General features: G+C 46.1%; 1 protein-coding gene across 3 annotated transcripts in view; it reads left to right on the top strand.

Moving 5' to 3' along the window:
* The window catches only part of COG3 (component of oligomeric golgi complex 3), a 251,481-nt gene that overhangs the window by 98,907 nt on the left and 132,457 nt on the right, over positions 1–20,117 (top strand). For all 3 annotated transcript variants that reach the window (XM_063952822.1, XM_063952821.1, XM_063952823.1), the window contains one exon: positions 10,799–10,907. In XM_063952822.1, the coding sequence (XP_063808892.1) occupies positions 10,799–10,907 (109 nt within the window). The remainder of the gene's footprint in view (positions 1–10,798; positions 10,908–20,117) is intronic.

Genomic DNA, 20,117 nt, shown 5'->3' with positions numbered 1-20,117 from the left:
TCGGGAAACTCTAGGAAGTATCTCCAGTAGTAGACGTCTCTGTCTCTCGCCTTTCTAAAAAGGCTGTGCTCCCTGCTCTGGGCTCTTTTACGGTAAAGGTCCCTGGGGATAGGAAAATAGAGACCACGCTAAAATCTATCTACACTACTGCAGGTGTAGTTCAAAGGCCGGTTATTGCTGGTTGTTGGATGACGCTTGCCATTCATACATGGGCTACTCAGATACAGGAGGGTCTTTCGGGTGATATAACCTTGGTTACTACTGTAACTTTCCTGAAACACATTCAGGACACGGCAAGAGTCCTCTGTGACTCCCTTAAAGAGATTGGCAATATAAATGCTAGAACCACTGCTGTGGCTGTGTCGGCACGCAGAGCCATATGGTTGCGTCAATGGATTACAGACGCTGATTCCAAACGTAATGTGGAATTTCTTCCCTTCACAGGTGAATGGCTCTTTGGAGGTGAATTGGACGCATGGATCTCCAAAGCTACTGCTGGGAAATCCACGTTTCTCCCTTCAGGGGCTCCGCCTGCTAGGCGTACCTACCCGGGTCCACCTGCTCAGTCCTTTCCATATTTTGATCTAGGGCCCGGGGTGCCTCCAATGCAGCTAAAGGCTCCAGAGGTAAGCCTAAGAAACCAGCCGTTGCCGGCTCTCAGGAACAGAGCACCAGTTGAGCTTCCACAAAGACTTCGGCATGACGGTGCCCACCCACCCCGAGAGGATCTCGTGGTGGGAGCTCTGTTACATCACTACAGCCACATCTGGGACGGTTCCTGCCAAGATGCCTGGTTAGGGGACCTTATCTCTCAGGGTTACAAGCTGGAGTTCAACGGTGCTCCTCCCCAACGATTTTTCAAATCAGGCTTGCCAGTTTTGGAAAATATGCGTGTTACGCTACTACTGGCCATCGACAAGTTGGTCCAGTCCTAGGGCATTGTTCCAGTACCCCTGCTACAGCGAGGACAAGTTTACTTCTCCAATCTGTTTGTAGTGCCAAAACCAGACGGGTCTGTGAGACCCATTTTGAATCTGAAGTCCTTGAATCCTTACAGGAAGGTTTTCAAATTAAAAATGGAATCTTTGGGGTAAATTTACTAAGATTGGAGTTCTATTTAAGATGGGATGTTGCCCCTAGCAACCAATCAGATTCCAGGTATTATCTTTTAGAAGGTGCTGGGTAAATGAGAAGTAGAATCTGATTGGTTGCTATCCCATCTTAAATAGAACTCCCATCTTAGTAAATTTACCCCTTTGAGAGCAGTGATCGTTGGACTGGAACAACAAGAATTCCTCGTGTCTCCGGATATCAATGACGCCTACCTCCATTTCCCGATTTGGCCTCCTAATCAGGCCTATCTACGGTTCGCCCTGCTGAACAATCACTACCAGTTTCAGATGTTGCCCTTCGGCCTGTCTACAGCTCCTTTGGTGTTCACGAAGGTGATGGCGGAAATTATGTTCCAGCTCAGAGTCCAGGTGGTCAACATTGTCCCTTACCTGGGCGATCTTCTGATAAAAGCAAGTTCCAGGGAGCTTCTACTGCGCCATATAGATCGCACGATCCAACTTCTGTTTCACCAAGGGTGGATTCTCAATCTACAGAAGTCTCACCCAGAAACAGGAGCCTTTGAGACTGTTCCAGTTATGATACTGGATACTGTAGCTCAGAGAGTGTTCCTCCCAGAGGACAAGGTGAGAACACTTCAAGGGATGGTTCTCATGGTTCTCCGACCTGCTCGAGTTTCCATCCATCTTTGCATAAAATTTTTTGGGAAAATGGTGGCATCGTACGAGGCGATACAGTTCGGCAGGTTCCATGCCAGACCCTTCCAATTGGACGTCCTGAACAAGTGGTCAGGTTCACATCTTCAGATGCACCGAATAATTCAGCTGTCACCCCAGACCAGGATTTCACTCTTGTGGTTACAGCCTTCCAGCCTGCTGGAAGGTCGACGTTTCGGGATTCAGGATTGGATCCTCCTCACAACGCATGCGAGCCTGAGAGGATGGGGAGCTATCACCCAGGGGGCGTAGTTCCAGGGCAGGTGGTCTGCCCAAGAGGCCCTATTTCTGATAAACATTCTGGAACTTCGGGCTATCTACAATGCTCTGATTCAGGCCTCCCCTCTACTCTGGGATCAGACGATCCAGGTTCAGTCGGACAACGCCACTGCAGTGGCATACATCGATCGACAAAGAGGGACAAAAAGCAGGGCCTTCTTTGGGCGGAAAGAAATGCAAGAGCGCTGTCTGTAATTTTCATTACAGGAGTGGACAAATGGGAAGCAGACTTCCTGAGTCGCCACAACCTCAACCCGGGGGAGTGGGGATCACATCCTCTGGTCTTTCAACAGATTGTCGACAGGTGAGGATACCCGCAGATCGACATGATGGTGTCTCGCCTCAACAAGAAGCTTCGCTGCTACTGCTTGCGAACCAGGGTCCCTAAGGCAAGTGCAGTGGATGCGCTACCTATTTCCTCCGATTCCATTGATCCCAAAGGTGCTCCAACGGATCAGACATCAGAGTCCAAGCAATCCTGATTGGGCCGGATTGGCCCCCGAAGGGCGTGGTACGCAACTCTTCTGGACATGTCCATAGAAGACCCTTGGCCTCTGCCGCTAAGAAAGGATCTTCTCCAGCAAGGACCGTTTGTCTACCCGGACTTACGGCGGCTTCGTTTGACGACATGGAAGTTGAGCGGATTATCCTAGCTCACAAAGGGCTTTCCAAAAAGGTCATTGCTATTATGGTGCAAGCCAGAAAACCTGTGATGTCAAAACATTATCATCATATCTGGAGGAGATATGTCTCTCGGTGCGAGGAATGCACGTTTCCGCCTGCAGAGTTTCACTTGGGACGTTTCCTACGTTTCCTGCATTCTGGTGTGGAAAAAGGCTTACGTCTGGGTTCTGTTAAGGTCCAGATTTCAGCCCTCTTAATTTTCTTTCAGAAGAAATTGGTTGTGTTGCCAGAAGTTCAGACCTTCTTACAAGTGGTACTCCACATACAACCTCCCTTTGTGCCAGCTACGGCACTCTGGGCTTTGGATGTAGTGTTGAAGTTTCTACAGTCCTCCTGATTTGAGCCTCTGATGACGGTAGAAGACAAGTACCTCACATGGAAGACAGTGATGTTATTGGCCCTGGCTTCTCCTAGACGTGTCTCAGAATTGGGGGCCTTAACATGTAAAAGTCCATACTTTGTCTTTTATGAGGACAGACCGGAGCTCCAAACTAGACAGCAGTTACTGCCGAAGCTTGTCTCCGCTTTCCACCTGAATCAGCCTATCGTGGTTCCTTCCTGTTCTGACGCTTCAGCTGCTCTGGAGTCTTTGGATGTTGTGCGTGCCTTGAAGATCTATGTCAGGCTCACAACTCGGGTCAGGAAGACGGATTCTTTATTCGTGCTTTATGATACGCAGAAAAAGGGTTGTCCTGCTTCAAAGCAGACCATTGCTCGTTGGATTAGGCTTACTATCCAACAGGCCTATGTGTCAGCAGCCTTACCTGTTCCTCAGTCTCTGAAGGCCCACTCTACAAGGTCAGTGGGCTCTTCCTGGGCGGCTGCCCGTGGAGTCTCTGCCTTGCAACTATGCTGAACGGCTACCTGGTCAGGGAAGAATACTTGTGAAATTCTACAAATTTGATACCCTAGCCAAAGAGGATACCCAGTTTGGGCAGGTGGTGCTACAGCAGTCTCTGCATGTCCCCGTCCATTCTGGACGCTTTGGGACATCCCCATCATACTAATTCTGTTCTTAATATCCCTTATGGATGCTAGAGAAAATAGGATTTTAAATACCTACTGGTAAATCCTTTTCTCGTATTCCATATGGGATATTGGGTGCCCGCCTCTGCGCGGTGACTTCTGCAGGTTATCTGTTCTGTGTTTCGTGTTCAGCTGTTGCTGTTTTTCTGTTGCCAGCCGTTGCTGGCCAGGTTATGTTATGGTGTGCTGGTGTGAAAATCTCACCACACTTCTTGTTGTTATGTTCCTTCTCTCAAGTATGTCCGTTCTCCTTCGGGCACTGTTTTACCTATAACTGCCTGTAGGAGGGGGCATAGAGGGGAGGAGCCAGCGCACCCAGTTGAAGAAATTTAAAGTGCGCTGGCTCCTTTGGACCCGTCTATACCCATCTTACTAATTCTGTCCGCAATATCCCTCATGGACTATGACAAAAAAGGATTTACCGGTATGTATTTAAAATCCTATTTTTCAGTAAAATTCACATATAAAACAAAGTTCAAATGCTTTCATTTTTAAAAAAATTCTGTGCATAGCAAAAACTTTTGGAGTAATGTATCTTTATAGTGCACTGAACCCTGCTGTGTAGCCACAGTCAGTCATTGTCACCTGACTAGCTTTGAAATGGGCACGGGAGTGTCTGAACTGAACCTTGCAGTGTTCTCCTGGGATAAATTATTATTCACGTTAACATATTCTGCAATGCGCTACACTTCATTAATTTGTATACTTACAGTACCTGCCTATCCGTATATTTTATAATGTATAACCGTAATACAAACACACACTTGCTAGTATAGTCAGAAGCCAATTAAACAACATATGTTCTATGATTGTGGGTTTGTGGGTGGGATGTTCTAAGCTGATAAGAAGTTAATGTCACTGTTGGCATGCCTCCTGCTGTAGATGAGTGATATTTGTTCATATATTCTGTGAATATTTAGGGTCATATTTACTAAAGTGCAGGTTTTTAGAAGCGGAGATGTTTCCCATAGAAGACAATCGGATTCTAGTTATTATCTTTTAAAATGTTCTAGATAAATGTTAAGTAGAATCTGATAGGTTGCTATGGGCAACAGCTCTACTAAAAACCTGCAGTATAAATATATCCCTTAGTGGTAATGAGCACCTTAATTATAGGTGAAAAAAATTGCTGCACACCTAGAAGATAAATGGTTATAGTGATGCATTAAGACTTGGAGAGAGAGAAACTACCAGCCAACCAGCTCCTAAATGTAATTTTTCAAACACAACATGTAACATGGTACTTTATCTCTCTCCACTTTATAACTTTGCCAAGGCTTAGTACATAGACCCCATTAAGTTGCTTTTTTGGTGAAGTTTTTGTGTTGCTTTTTCAGTGAAGTAGCACTATATATTGGGCTGCAATTTACTAACTTTAGATATGTATATCTATTTCTCTAGCATCCATAAGGGATATTGGGGGAATCTAGTATGATGGGGTATAGACGGGGTCCATAGGGGCCGGTGCACTTTAAATTTCTTCACTGGGTGTGCTGGCTCCTCCCCTCTATGCCCCCTCCCACAGGCAGTTTAGCAAAAAGGATGTACACTCTGGAAGCTACAGAGAGTTTTCAGCAGTTTCTTTTAAATCTTTGTTATTTTCGGTATGCTGTTTGGATTACAGCATACCTGCGCCATGGGAGTTAGTGGGGGGGCGGTCACCGGCCTTGCGAGTTGTCAGAGCCGCTTCCCCGCTGCCTTGGCGGTCACAATCGTAGCATGCCGCACACCCCTAACAATAGCCTGAAGGTGACATCAGTGGTGAGTGCAAACCGGGGGCCCCGCTGGGCATACGGGACCCTCCTGGGGGGGACCCGCTATAGCCCCCTGTGTACACTGGCAGCTGTGGGTAAAACTAGCACTTGTGTGATGTTTTGTACTCCTAGGGAGACCTTTGCCAGTATAAAGATTACTGAAACTCCGGCGCCATTACAGGGGGCGGAGCTTCCTCAGAGCGGGACCAGCTGCGTTTTTGGCGCCTTCCTCTGCTTACAGCTGCAGCAGCAGGCACACACAGCTACTCCAGACACACTGGATACACTGGAAATCTGGTACAGGGGTGTAGCAATTGGGGAAAGCCACTATTGTACACAATCTGTGTCCTGAAAAGGACAAAAACTCCAGTGTTTCACTGTGATATAACTGCTTGTATCCCTACTGGGGCTGTTTAGCTTGGGTGTGCTGTTCCCTTCTCTCTGTCTCCTTCTCACATACAGTAAAGGGAGGCTTTCTATTGTATTACTTGTCGGTGTTCAAAAAAAAAAAAAACTCAACAACTGCAGCAGGCTGTTGCAGACCAAGCTGTAAGGGAGCCCCCTCTCTCTAGAGCAGGACCACAAAAACGTTGGTTACCTGCTGCTTTACTCTCAGACTCTGATGAGGAGACACAGGAAGAGGGGGAGGAATTGAATCCTGTTACTGGGGATTCCCCTTCTATGCAAGGTATTAAACCCCTCATTCAAGCTATTCGGGACATGTTAAAGCTCCCACTAGAGCAGGGATGGGGAACCTTCGGCCCTCCAGCTGTTGTTGAGCTACACATACCAGAATGCCCTGCAACAGTTTTAGCATTGCCAAATAGCAAAACTCTAGCAAAGCATGCTGGTATGTGTAGTTCAACAACAGCTAGAGGGCCAAAGGTTCCCCATCCCTACTCTAGAGGATGCTGCAGCACTGCAGTCATTTTTCTTAGCACAGGACAAACTCAGTGTCACTTTCCCTGATTCTGCAGAGGTAGATGACCTGTTTAAGGTAGGCTGAAAAAATCCAGATAAAAAATACCAAGTGTCAAGATGGTTTTTGCACACTTTTTCCCATTTGCTCCTGAAGGCAGGAAAATCTGGGAAGAACCCCCGGCTGTTGACGAATCAGTCTCTTGCCTATCTAAAAAGGTGGTGCTACCAGCTCCGGGCTCCTTTACCATAAGGGACCCTTGGGATAGATTTCAGTGTAGTCTCTATTTTTCTATCTACACAGCGGCAGATATATCACAAAGACCGGCCATAGCAGGATGCTGGATGACTCATGCCATTCATACGTGGGCTACTCAAATTCAGGAGGGCCTCTCAGGGGATATGTCCCTGGGGACTACAGTGACTCTCCTAAAACACATTCAGGACACTGCATGCGTTCTGTGTGACTCAAGGAGTTAGGCAATATTAATGTTAACACCACTGCTATGGCAGTGTTGGCGCACTCAGAGCTTTGTGGTTGCGTCAGTGGATAGCGGACGCAGAGTCTAAGCGCAGTGTAGAGTCTCTCCCTTTTTCAGGGATTGGCTCTTCGGGGTGGAATTGGATACGTGGATTTCTAAAGTAACTGCGGGGAAATCCACATTTCTCCCCTCTGGATCCCTGCCAGCTAGACATTCCCATCCATCTACCCAGTCCTTTGGGTCCTCCAGATTTCGATCTAGGTCCAGAGTTGCCACCAATGCGGCTAGAGGCACCAGAGTTAAGACCAGAAAACCAGCAATCGCAGGTTCTCAGGAGAGCACCAGTTCAGCTTCCACTAAGGCCTCAGTATGACGGTGCCCACCCACCCCGAGGAGATCTCGATGTGGGAGCTTGGCTGCGTCACTTCAGCCGCATCTGGGAAAGCTCATGCCAAAATACCTGGGTAAAGGACCTCATTTCTCAGGGCTACAAGCTGGAGTTCGACGGTGCTCCTCCCCAACGATTTTTCAAATCCAGCTTACCAGCTTTGGAGGATATGGGTGTTATGCTGCAACAGGCCATCCTAAAAATGGTCCAGTCCCAAGTCATTGTTCCAGTGCCACTGCAACAATAGGGAAAGGTTTACTACTCCAACCTGTTCGTGGTACCGGAGCCGGACGGTTCGGCAAGGCCCATTTTGAATCTAAAATCCTTGAACCCTTACCTAAAGGTTTTCAAGTTCTAGATGGAATCCTTGCGAGCAGTGATTGCGGGCCTGGAAGAACGAAAGTTCATGGTCTCTCTGAATATAATGGACGCTTATCTCCATATCCCGATTTGGCCAATTCACCAGGCTTACCTGAGGTTTGCCCTGCTGAACGATCACTACCAGTTCCAGACGTTACCCTTCGGCCTGTCCACAGCTCCGAGGGTGTCCACGAAGGTGATGGTGGAGATGATATTCCAACTCCGGGTCCAGGGGGTCAATATTTTTCCTTATCTGGACGATCTCATGATAAAAGCAAGATCCAGGGAGCTTATATTGCTCCATATAGACTGCACTAGCCAACTTCTGTCACACCATGGGTGGATCCTCAATTTACAGAAGTCCCACCTGGAGCCATCTCAGCGGCTCCTGTTCCTGGGAATGTTGCTGGATACTGTGGCCCAGAAAGTGTTACTCCCAGAGGACAAAGCGAGAACACATCAGGAGATGGTCCCTATGGTCCTTCGGCCAACTCTAAGATCCATCCATCTTTGCATAAGATTGTTGGGGAGGATGGTAGACTCATACGAGCCGATCCAGTATGGAAGGTTCCATGCCAGAACGTTTCAATTGGAGCTCCTAAGCAAGTGGTCCGGATCACATCTTTAGATGCATCGGATAATACGGCGGTCACCTCAGGCCAGGATTTCTCTCCTTTGGTGGCTCCAGTCCTCCAACCTACTGGAAGGTTGAAGTTTCGGGATTCAGGTTGGATCCTCCTCGCGACAGATGTGAGTCTGAGGGGTTGGGGAGCTGTCACCCAGGGGGCTCAGTTCCAGGACAGGTGGTCAGCCCACAATGCCCTACTTTCGATCAACATTCTTGAACTTCGGGCGATCTACAATGCTCTGATCCAGGCCTCTCCTCTACTCAGGGATCACGCGATCCAAGTTCAGTTGGACAACGCTATGGCAGTGGCGTACATCAATCGGCAAGGAGGGACAAAAATCAGGGCCTGCTTGTGAGATGTGTCAAAGATACTCCTCTGGGCAGAAAGATATGCAAATGTAATGTCCGCAAATCTTCATTCCGGGAGTAGACAACTGGGAAGCAGACTTCCTGTGTCGTCACGATCTCCACCCGGTAGAGTGGGGGCTCCACCATCAGGTGTTTCAACAGATCATCGATCGGTGGGGCTACCCACAAATAGACATGATGGCTTCTCGACTCAACAATAAGCTTTGTTGGTATTACTCAATAACCAGGGACCCTCAGACGAGGGCAGTAGATGCACTGATGTCGCCTTGGCCTTACTGGCTGGTCTACCTGTTTCCTTCGATTCCATTGCTCCTAAGGGTGCTAAAGCGAATCAGGAATCAAGTTGTCCAGGCAATTCTAATTGCCCCAGATTGGCCTCGGAGGGCGTGGTACGCGACTCCTCTGGATATGTCCGTCGAAGACCCTTGGCCTCTACGACTGAGAAGAGATCTTCAACAAGTACCATTCATCTACCCGGACATACGGCGACTTTGTTTGACGGCATGGAGGTTTAGCGGAACATCCTAGCTCACAAGGGCCTTTCCAAAAAGGTTATTGCTACCATGGTTCAGGCCAGGAAACCTGTGACGTCAAAACACTATCATCCTATCTGGAGAAGGTATAGCTCTTGGTGCGAGGAACGCACGTATCCGCCTGCGGAGTTCCACTTGGGACGTTTCCTGCAGGTAGGTGTGGATAAGGGCTTACGTCTGTATTCCAATAAGGTCCAGATTACAGCTCTCTCCATTTTCTTCCAGAAGAAATTGGCAGTGTTGCCAGAAGTTCAGACCTTCTTGCAAGGGGTACTTCACCTACAACCTCCTTTTGTGCAGCCCACGGCACCTTGGGATTTGACTGTAGTGCTGGAATTTCTACAGTCCTCCTGGTTTGAACCTCTGATGACGGTAGAAGACAAGTACCCCACGTGGAAGACGGTGATGTTACTGGCCCTGGCTTCTCCTAGGCGTGTCTCAGAATTGGGGGCCTTATGTAAAAGTCCCTACAAGGACAGAGCGGAGCTCAGGACTAGGCAGCAGTTCCTGCCGAAGGTTGTCTCTGCGTTCCACTTGAATCAACCTATTGTGGTTCCATCAGGTTCTGGCACTTCGGCTCCTCCGGAGGCATTGGATGCTGTGCGAGCCTTGAAGATCTGTGTCATGAGAACGGCTCGGATCAGAAAGACGGATTGCTTGTTCGTAATGTTTGTTCGTGATGTGCAGAAACAGGGTTTGCCTTGCTTCTAAGCAGTCCATTGCTCGTTGGATTAGGCTTACTATCCAACAGGCCTGTGTGTCTGCAGCCTTACCTGTTCCACAGTGTCTGACGGCCCACTCTACAAGATCGATGGGGTCTTCCTGGGCGGTTGCCTGTGGGTCTCGGCCTTGCAACTATGTCGAGCTGCTACTTGTTCGGGGAAGAACATCTTTGTGGAGTTCGACAGGTTTGATAACCTGGCCAAAGAGGATTGTGCAGGAGGTGCTGCAAACTTCTTCGCACGTTCCCGCCCGTTCTGGAAGCTTTGGGACGTCCCTATCGTACTAGATTCCCCCAATATCCCTTATGGATGCTAGAGAAAATAGGATTTTAATTACCTACCGGTAAATCCTTTTCTCGTAGTCCATAAGGGATATTGGGCGCCCGCCTCAGTGGGTTGACTTTTCTGCAGGTTGCCTCTTTTATGGTTACCTGTTCAGCTGTTGCTGTTTTGTTACCAGCCGCTGCTGGTCGTTTTATGTTATTGGTGTGCTGGTGTGTGAATCTCACCACTCGTTATGTTCCTTCCCTCAAGTATGTCCTTTCTCCTTCGGGCACTATTTTACCTATAACTGCTTCTAGGAGGGGACATAGAGGGGAGGAGCCAGCACACCCAGTGAAGAAATTGAAAGTGCGCCCCTCTATACCCCATCGTACTAAATTCTCCCAATATCCCTTATGGACAACGAGAAAAGGATTTACCGATGGGTAATTAAAACCCTATTTTAGGTAATATAAGTGCTACTGCATTTTACCTACAAAATATCCAGTTCCAAATATAATGTTTATGCAGTCATTACAACGTGCTTGATATGGTTCTGATAATGAAATCATTGTCTGGAGTTGTAAAATGTGTCTTGTGTGAACAGGAAATTGCACAGAGTCTGAAAGAGGAGCAGAAGAGGTTGCAGTCTTCAGAAGCTTCTTTTTCTGATGTCCACCTAGAGGATCCAGACTCCAATAATCTTATTAAAAGTGGTATGTTTTAAATTTGACTAAAATGTAGCTATTTTCTTTGTAGGTTTACCTTAATTCAGGAAATCATACAGAACTAATTAGCTCCACACGAAGCTCCAAGGTATCAATTGTTAAAATAAAATTAAATAATGTATGTTCCATTATAACCAAATACGGCCTCTGGTGACACGTTCTTAAACATGACTTCGTGCTTGCTTCACTTTATTCTGCGTTGACTTCAGAATGAAGTACTGTTTTCCATAACGAAAAGAAGAGTCCTTCAGTTTTGTATGATGTGTATTTCCTTCGTCCCTGTTTAGGAGGCATAGTCTTTTCAGCACATGATTATATTTCGTTTTTACAGACACATGCTGGGACCATTGCATTTTTTTCTTTTGTTATGCCGTGATCAATACCACTATACAAAGGAAAATGCATCGATAAAGGGGATATTTCTGAGTAGTCTCATCTCCTCCTGAAGAGGATGAAATATGCTTCACAAAGGCCATTTGACATTATCTACTGAACATAACTGTAGTGGAGTCTTGTTTTGATGTGGTGTTTCCATGGTAACGGCATTTGGAAATGTTCCCTCAGAATAGCTCAAGTGTAAATTGCTGTTTGTGGTTATGAAGAAATTAATCATCAAAAACATCTGAAGCACATCTTGCTACACAAGTAGTGTGTGTGACATTTCTTTGGGATAAAAATAAAAACATGACAAATATGTGTAGACGTGAATAAGCCTTAAAAGGCTGAAAACACAAACTGCATTTTTGGCAGAGAGATTCGGCACTTGGCCTAGTGATCAAACCATGTGGGGCCTTAAGGTGGGCCTTATGGTGGTGGTCTAGTGGAGTGCAACGTACGAATAAATACATTTAGTTGGAAGATGACGGCTACCTGCCAAACATGCACTCAACTTTGAATCAGAAACCTTACCATTTAACATATTTCTTAGATTAAATCTACTTCTTCAGAGGCATTATAGAAATATTGTAAAGTGGTAATCATCCTTCTATACCTGGCTAGTAAGGTTAACTAAAACCACCTGTGTTCATGGGGAATGGATATGAGAGTTTGCACCGTGGGTTAGCTATATATAAATGATACAAAACACTCCTATAGCTGAACATTTTATTAATCTAGAGCAGCTTATAGGATCATATATTTAAAAACAAATTTAAAAGGGAATGCAAATTTAAACACTTAAGATCATGTAGTGATCACATGATTAGGAGTTTTAAAGACACATGGGTGTGACTAGAATATTATCTGGTTAAACGTTGATAACTAATAAGCAATAAATGGTAGTACTTATAATATTAAAATAAATAAGCAAATAGTTTTGTTTGAGGGAATCTCAGGATCGGGGATCTGAAGTCACATAAGCCCCACTCGAGTATTTACTTATTTAGTTATTAAGAGTTTCTTATAGCACAGCAAATTCCGTTGTGCTTTACATTTGGAAATAACAATGCTATAACAAAACTGGGTAATAACAAACAATCATAGATGTTGGAAGGCCCTGCTCGCAAGCTTACAATCAAGGATAGGTGCTATCGCATAGTTGTCCACCAGATTGCATAGGTTCTTGTTGGGCTGTATGATATGGTCACACAGCAATGAGGAATCGGGGTCGGGAGAAAGGAAAAATGAAGAATGAGAAGACGTAAGGATATGTGTGGACTGTGCAGAGTGGATGCATTGTGATAGGAAGGTTTATGAAAGTTATGTGGGCGGTTCTGGAATTTGGTTAGTTTGCCTGAAGATGTGAGTTTTCAGGGAACGCTTGAAGGTTTGGAAAAAGAAAATATCCAAATAGGTCGAAACAATATTAAAATGGTATAATGAGCATAATATACTAAAAAAGAAACTTATAAGCAAGTTATACGTATCACGTGTAACAGAATACACACTTGAAACATAGAATTTGATGGCAGAATAGAACAATATGGCCCATCAAGTCTGCTTTTTAGGGTTAGGGTATTAGGTTTAGGGGTTAGAGTTTTACGGTTTGGCTTTGTTTAGGGGATTGGGTATTTGGGATAGAGTATTAGAAGTTTGGGCTAGGGCAATGGTTCTCATACTGTGTGCCGTGGCACCCTGGGGTGCCTCAGGACACTTGCAGGGGTGCCCTTGATTGGTGGTCCAGGACCAATTAAAATTATTTATTGTCAATGTAATAGGCAAAAACCAGTGCTGGTGGATGCCAATTATAAAATATGTGGACAAACAGAAGCAAATCCTGTCCCTCGTCACACAATTAAACCTAAGAATTATATATATATATATATATATATATATATATATATATATATATACACATATATACACACACACTATTTACTTAATTCAATATTTCATTCTAAATTTCTCAATAAGAAACTTTTGGCCTAGGGGTGCAGTGAAATTTTTTTTGATACTCTAGGGCGCCATGGCTCAAAAAAGTTTGAGAAGCCCTGGGCTAGGGGTTAGGATATTAGGTTTTGTTTAGGGTATTAAGGATAGGATATTAGGGTTGGTTTAGCGGCTTGCTTTTGGTATTAGGGTTGTTAGGTTATTAGGGATAGGGTATTAGGATTAATGTTTAGGTGAGGGTATAGGTAAGAGTGGGGATGCTCTACAGCCTGGATTTACCAGGATTGTATCAGATTTAGGGTATTTGCCCCAGCTCTCGGGAATAATGGTACAGAGAGGGTGGTTTTGTCGTCAGGTGGTCAGCGGGGTGCAGGAAACGGCCCTTGCCTACAGCAGCATCAGGAAGAGGGTCAGACAGAAACTCACGGTCAGGTCACCAAGGTACAACTGGGAAGAGTGTCCAGGATGGAGTACAGGAGCCATAGGAGAAAGACTAAAAACAATCAGAAGTTTATAACACATATATATATGTGTGTGTGTGTATATATATATATATATATGTGTGTATGTATGTATGTGTGTATATATATATATGTGTGTGTGTGTGTGTGTATATATATATATATATATATATATGTGTATATATATTTATATTTATATATATATATATATATATATATATATATATATATATATATATGTGTGTGTGTGTGTGTATATATATATATATATATATATATATATATATATGTATATACCAAACAGTATATTCTGTGAAACACTATATTATATATACACATACAGGTTGAGTATCCCATATCCATATATTCCGAAATACGGAATATTCCGAAATACGGACTTTTTTGAGTGAGAGTGAGATAGTGAAACCTTTGTTTTTTGATGGCTCAATGTACACAAACTTTGTTTAATACACAAAGTTATTAATAATATTGTATTAAATGACCTTCAGGCTTTGTGTATAAGGCGGTGGGGTGAGGCAGGTGAGGCAGAGCCTTTCCTGTCATACTAACGTTTGTTCCAGAGGTTTCACTGTATAAAGTATATGGAAAATACAAAGAATATGTTTGAAATATCTTCTTTGCATTAATCTAATAATTTTTATAGCCAAAACTGTGTAGTAAAAAGTCTATGGCAGGTGAGGCAGTGCCTCACCTGGCTAACTTTTCCGCTCATCTCTGATCAAAACTCACCAAATTTCCAGGAGTTTCTACTGCTGCACCTGTGTATAATGCCCAGATGTACGTTTTGGCTCATATATTGCATGTAAATCTGGCTCTGGTGCTTGCCAGTGCCTCCTGAGCTATTTAGCTCACCGCACGTCCTTGGTATAAGGTGTATATGAAACATAAATTAATTGTGTGTTTGTACACACACTTTGTTTAATGCACAAAGTTATAAAAAATATTGGCTAAAGTTACCTTAAGGCTGTGTGTATAAGGTGTATATGATACATAAATGCATTCTGTGCTTAGATTTAGATCCCATCACCATGATATTTCAATATGGTATGCAATTATTCCAAAATACGGAAAAATCCCATATCCAAAATACCTCTGGTCCCAAGCATTTTGGATAAGGGATACTCAACCTGTACCGATATATATATATATATATATATATATATATATATATATATATATATATATATATATATATATATATACATATATATTTTTCTCTGTGTATTTCAGTCACCTTATACCACTTAAATCCTCTGTTTGTGAACTGCATTTGCAGTCATGCTCTACAGGTTTTTTTTGTCATGTACTGTGTCTGGCTATATTGTACTGTTACGCCCTAGGGCTACATTATCCAATAATGTCTGCGTCACAGGGCGGGAGATCTGTGGCTGATCCTGCGTCATGCGGTGCTGATGCCACGGATTTATCTGAGGAAAATATTCCAGCTGAGGATCCAGGTAGTGGGGGTTCTGTACCCCTCGATCAGCCTGCAGCACCGGTGGCACACCAAGACCCACCTTGGGCTGCTTTTTCTAATTTACTGAATACGCTAGTAACGAGACTTGCACCCCCTGTGGGACCTTCTGTGCCTGTACAATCACATATTGTCCTTGTTAAAAATTCACCATGGGTGGATACTCTGTCTACTCGGTTACAGCAGTTAAATCAGACTTTGGTTAAACAAAAGCCTGACCCTCGCCCTCCTAGAACCAAAGGGTCATCTAAGCGGACCATTTCTTCCTCAGAGCCCACGCATGTTTCGGATATTTCATCCGATGAAGATGGTGTATTTACTGACCCATCAGACACTGATGCAGATGCTTCTGATGGGGAATCTACAACACAGGTGGATGTTCCTGACCTCTTTGAGGCTATCAAACTGATTCTTCAGATTGATGATGAACCTGAACTTCCAGATACGTTTAAGAAACCTGCTAAGTTCAAACGTCAGAAGGTTACTAAATTAGTTTTGCCGCATTCTGACCATTTAGTTGACATACGTCAGGAATCCTGGGAGTCTCCAGGAAAGAGGAGTCTCCAGGAAAGAGATTCTCCCTGTCTAAAAAGATGCTAGCTCGTTATCCCTTCGCTGCAGAGTTAAGTAAAAATTGGGAATCACCGCCACCGGTGGACTCGCATATCGCACGTCTTGTGCTGTCTTCTACTCTGCCTGTCACTACCGTCACCTCTCTGAAGGAACCGACGGATAAGCGTGTGGAGGGTTGCTTGAAGTCTATTTACACTCTTGCGAGTGCTGTGCATAGACCTACTGTAGCGGCTTCATGGGCTGCAAAAGCTATTGAAGCCTGGGTTTAAGAAGTTGAAGCAGAGCTACCGTCCGAATTTTTCTAATAATGACAGACAGTGTCTTTCATATATTACCACAGCCTCTCAATACATTCAGGAGACGGCCTCTAATGCCAGTGTGCTGGCAGCCAAAGCGTCTACTACGTCCGTTCTGGCTCGCCGGATTCTGTGGTTACAGTCCTGGTCTGTGGATCTGGACTCTAAAAAGACTTTGGAGGTGATCCCTTTTATGGGAAACATTCTTTTTGGGGAAGATCTGAATAAGATCGGCTCCGAAGGCTAAGAGTACCACCTTTCGTTCCTTTCGACCTCCATGTAAAGCAAAGGGTCAGGCGTACCCGAAACAGGCTCGCACTTCCAAACCTAAACGTTCCTTGGCTGTCAGCCTGCTTCCAACCCAGACAAGCCCCTTGCATGACGGGGCAGGCCTCCCCCCTTGGGGACCCCAGGGTGGGAAGCCGACTTCTTCGGTTCGCCCTGGTATGGTTACAGACCACTTCAGACGCCTGGGTGAGGGAAGTCGTCCCTCACGGTTACGCCATCTCTTTCAAGAAACGTCCTCCTTGCCAGTTTTTCTCGACAAATATCCCTTCGGCTCCATTGAAAGCAAGAACTCTACATTTGGTGGTACTATCCCTCCTGGACACAGGGGTGATAGTGCCGGTGCCTCTGGCTCAGAGAGGCAGGGGGTACTATTCAACGCTGTTCCTAGTTCCGAAACCGAATGGATCCTCCTGGCCCATTCTCAACCTCAAGTCTTTGAACAAATTTGTGAAAGTATCCAAGTTCCGTATGGAGACTCTTCGCTCAATTGTTCTGGCCTTGGAACCCAAGGACTATATGGTATCCCTGGACATACAGGATGCTTACCTACATATATATACCTATTGCCATGTCGTATCAGCAATATCTGCTGTTTGCTATTGGCAACCTACACTATCAATTCCAGGCCTTGCCTTTTGGACTGACCACGGCTCCGCGAATTTTCACCAAGGTCATGGCGGCCCTTCTCCGCCGTCAGGATGTCAGGATCCTGCCATATCTGGATGACTTGTTAATCCTGGCGAACTCCCCAGAGGTTCTCCTCCGTCATCTGGAACTGACGATCCAATTCCTGCAAGCCCAAGGGTGGCTCATCAACTGGAAGAAGTCCTCACTGGTTCCTGCTCAGAGCATGGTGCACCTGGGGGCGTTACTGGACACACACAACCAACGGTTGTTCTTGTCTCCGGAGAAGGTCCTAAAACTTCACGACAGGATAAGATGCTTCCTCTCTCGCCCACGTGTGTCGATACACTTGGCGATGCAAGTACTAGGCCTCATGGTGTCGGCTTTCAACATGGTAGAGTACGCTCAATTTAATTTTCATCCTCTACAGCTGTTAATCCTTTCCAAGTGGAACAGCCTGCCTCACCGGATCAGGTTTAGCATGATTTCCTTGACTCCGGAAGTTCGTCTGTCTCTGAGCTGGTGGCTCCAAGACCAACAATTGAGCAGGGGGTCATCCCTTCTGGATCTCCAACTGTGTCCTCCTCACGACGGATGCCAGTCTGTGGGGTTGGGGCGCGGTGTTGGAGCAACAATCTTTTCAGGATCGGTGGACCAGGGAGGAATCTCTCCTTGCAATAAACATTCTGGAGTTGCGGGCAGTGTTCAATGCTCTGAAACTGGCCCTGCCTCTGGTACAGAACAGGCCTGTTCAAGTACAGTCGGACAACGCCACCGCGGTGGCGTACATAAATCATCAAGGCGGCACTCGAAGCCGCATGGCAATGATGGAAGTGTCAAAGATTCTTCTATGGGCGGAACGCCATCTGCCAGCCATATCGGCAGTGTTCATTCCGGGGGTCCTCAACTGGGAAGCGGACTTCCTCAGTCGTCAGGTCGTACACGCTGGAGAGTGGAGTCTTCATCTGGAAGTCTTTCAACTCCTAGTCGACAAGTGGGGCCTACCAGATATAGACCTGATGGCGTCTCGACACAATCACAAGGTTCCGGTCTTCAGAGCAAGGACAAGGGATCCTCAATCAGCGTTTGTGGATGCGCTGTCAATTCTATGGAACTTTCGGTTGCCGTATGTTTTCCCTCCAGTGTCACTCCTGCCCAGGGTAATAAGGAAGTTCAAGCCAAAAGGAGGAATACTACTTCTCATCGCTTCAGCGCGGCCCAGACGGCTTTGATTCTCAGACCTGCAGGGTCTCTCGATAGAGCGTCCTCTTCTACTTCCGCAACGCCCAGATCTCCTCGTTCAGGGCCCTTGTGTCTACCATGATCTGGGCCGAATGGTTTTGACGGCGTGGCTGTTGAAGCTTCAGTCCTGAGGGCCAAATAATTTTTTGAGGCGGTCATTCAAACGATGTTGAAAGCCCGTAAACCGGCTTCGGCTCGGATTTATTATAAGGTCTGGAATTCTTACTTCACCTGGTGTGCGGCTAAGAATTATGATGCATACAAGTTCAGTTCTGCCAAACTTTTGGCTTTTCTGCAACAGGGCCTGGACTTAGGCCTTCGCCTGGCCTCCCTCAAGGTTCATATTTCGCCCTTGTCGATATGGTTTCAGAGAAAAATTGCGTCGATACCTGACGTTCATACTTTCACTCAGGGTGTTTTAAGGATTCAACCTCCCTATGTCCCTCCTGTGGCTCCTTGGTATTTGTCGGTTGTTCTGGATGCCCTATGAGAGTCTCCGTTTGAACCTCTTGAGTCTGTGGACCTTAAATGGCTTACACTTAAGATCTTGTTTTTGCTGGCTATTGCCTCTGCTGGAAGGGTTTCAGACTTGGGTGCCTTATCCTGTCTGTTACCCTTTCTGATTTTTCACCGTGACTATGCGGTTCTTAGAACTCGCCCTGGTTATTTGCCTAAGGTGGTGTCGTCTTTCCACCTTAACCAAGAGATTGGGGTTACGGCCTTTATCTCTCCGAGCCCGCAGCGTGGCGAGCACAGCGACCCCGCAAGGGGCTTGCTGCACTCGCCCCTCCCCGTCTGTATGCTGCCGGGATCCCGGCGTCGGTAAGCTGACCGGCGGTCTCCTGACCGCCTGTCAGCCGTACTACACCCATCTCAAGGTGTTAGGCAGCATGCAATACCGATTCGATCCCAATGAACACTCCGGTGGGTAGGGCCGGTGCTAGGGTGTCTGCTCCCCCCTGCAAACTATAATTTTGCACCCTCCCTCCTCCACACAATAGGGGTGTGGTATCACGAAGGGGCGTGGTCACACAACAGTACCCCCAATTCAGATTACATCACACAGTAGCACAATCTTTTTCACATTACATCGCACATAGTGCCTCTGATTCACATTGCACCACACAGTAGTGCCTCATTTTCACGTTAAGACACACAACAGTCACACATAATGCCCACAGTAGTAGTGCAGTTTACACACACACAATGCCCACAGTAGTAGTGCCGCTTACAAACGCACATTGTCCATAGTAGTAGTGCAGCTCACACACACAGTGGCCACAGTAGTAGTGCAGCTTACACACACAATGGCCACAGTAGTAGTGCAGCTTACATACACAGAATGCCTACAGTAGTAGTGCCGCTTACACACACACAATGCCCACAGTAGTGCCGTTTACATGCGCACAATTCCAACAGTAGTAGTGCCGCTTACACACGCACAATGACCACAGTAGTAGTGCCACTTACACACACACAATGGCCACAGTAGTAGTGCCTATTACACACGCACAATGCCCGCAGTAGTAGTGCTGCTTACATACGCACATTGCCCATAGTAGTAGTGCTGCTTACACACGCACAATGCTCACAGTAGTAGTGCCGCTTACACATGCACAAAGGGGCTAATTCAGACCTGATCGCTGCTGTGCGCTTTCACACAGTGGGCGATCAGGCCTGAACTGCTCATGTGCATGCCAGAGATACGATCGGCATCTCAGCCCAGCGATCGCCTCTGCTTGATTGACAGGCAGAGGCGTTTGCTGTGAGGGATGGGGCGGGCCGGCGGCATTCGGACGCTGTTCTGGGGATGCAGTCCGTGCAACGCAGGCATGCCCTGACTGTGCAATGCTGCGCAAGTATCGACTTACTCGCTGGGTGCGCTAGCATC

Source organism: Pseudophryne corroboree, chromosome 2 (genome assembly GCF_028390025.1).
Source record: "Pseudophryne corroboree isolate aPseCor3 chromosome 2, aPseCor3.hap2, whole genome shotgun sequence".
NCBI lineage: Eukaryota > Metazoa > Chordata > Amphibia > Anura > Myobatrachidae > Pseudophryne > Pseudophryne corroboree.
The sequence above is the reverse complement of the archived record's forward strand: the minus strand, read 5'-3'. Positions and strand labels throughout refer to the sequence as shown.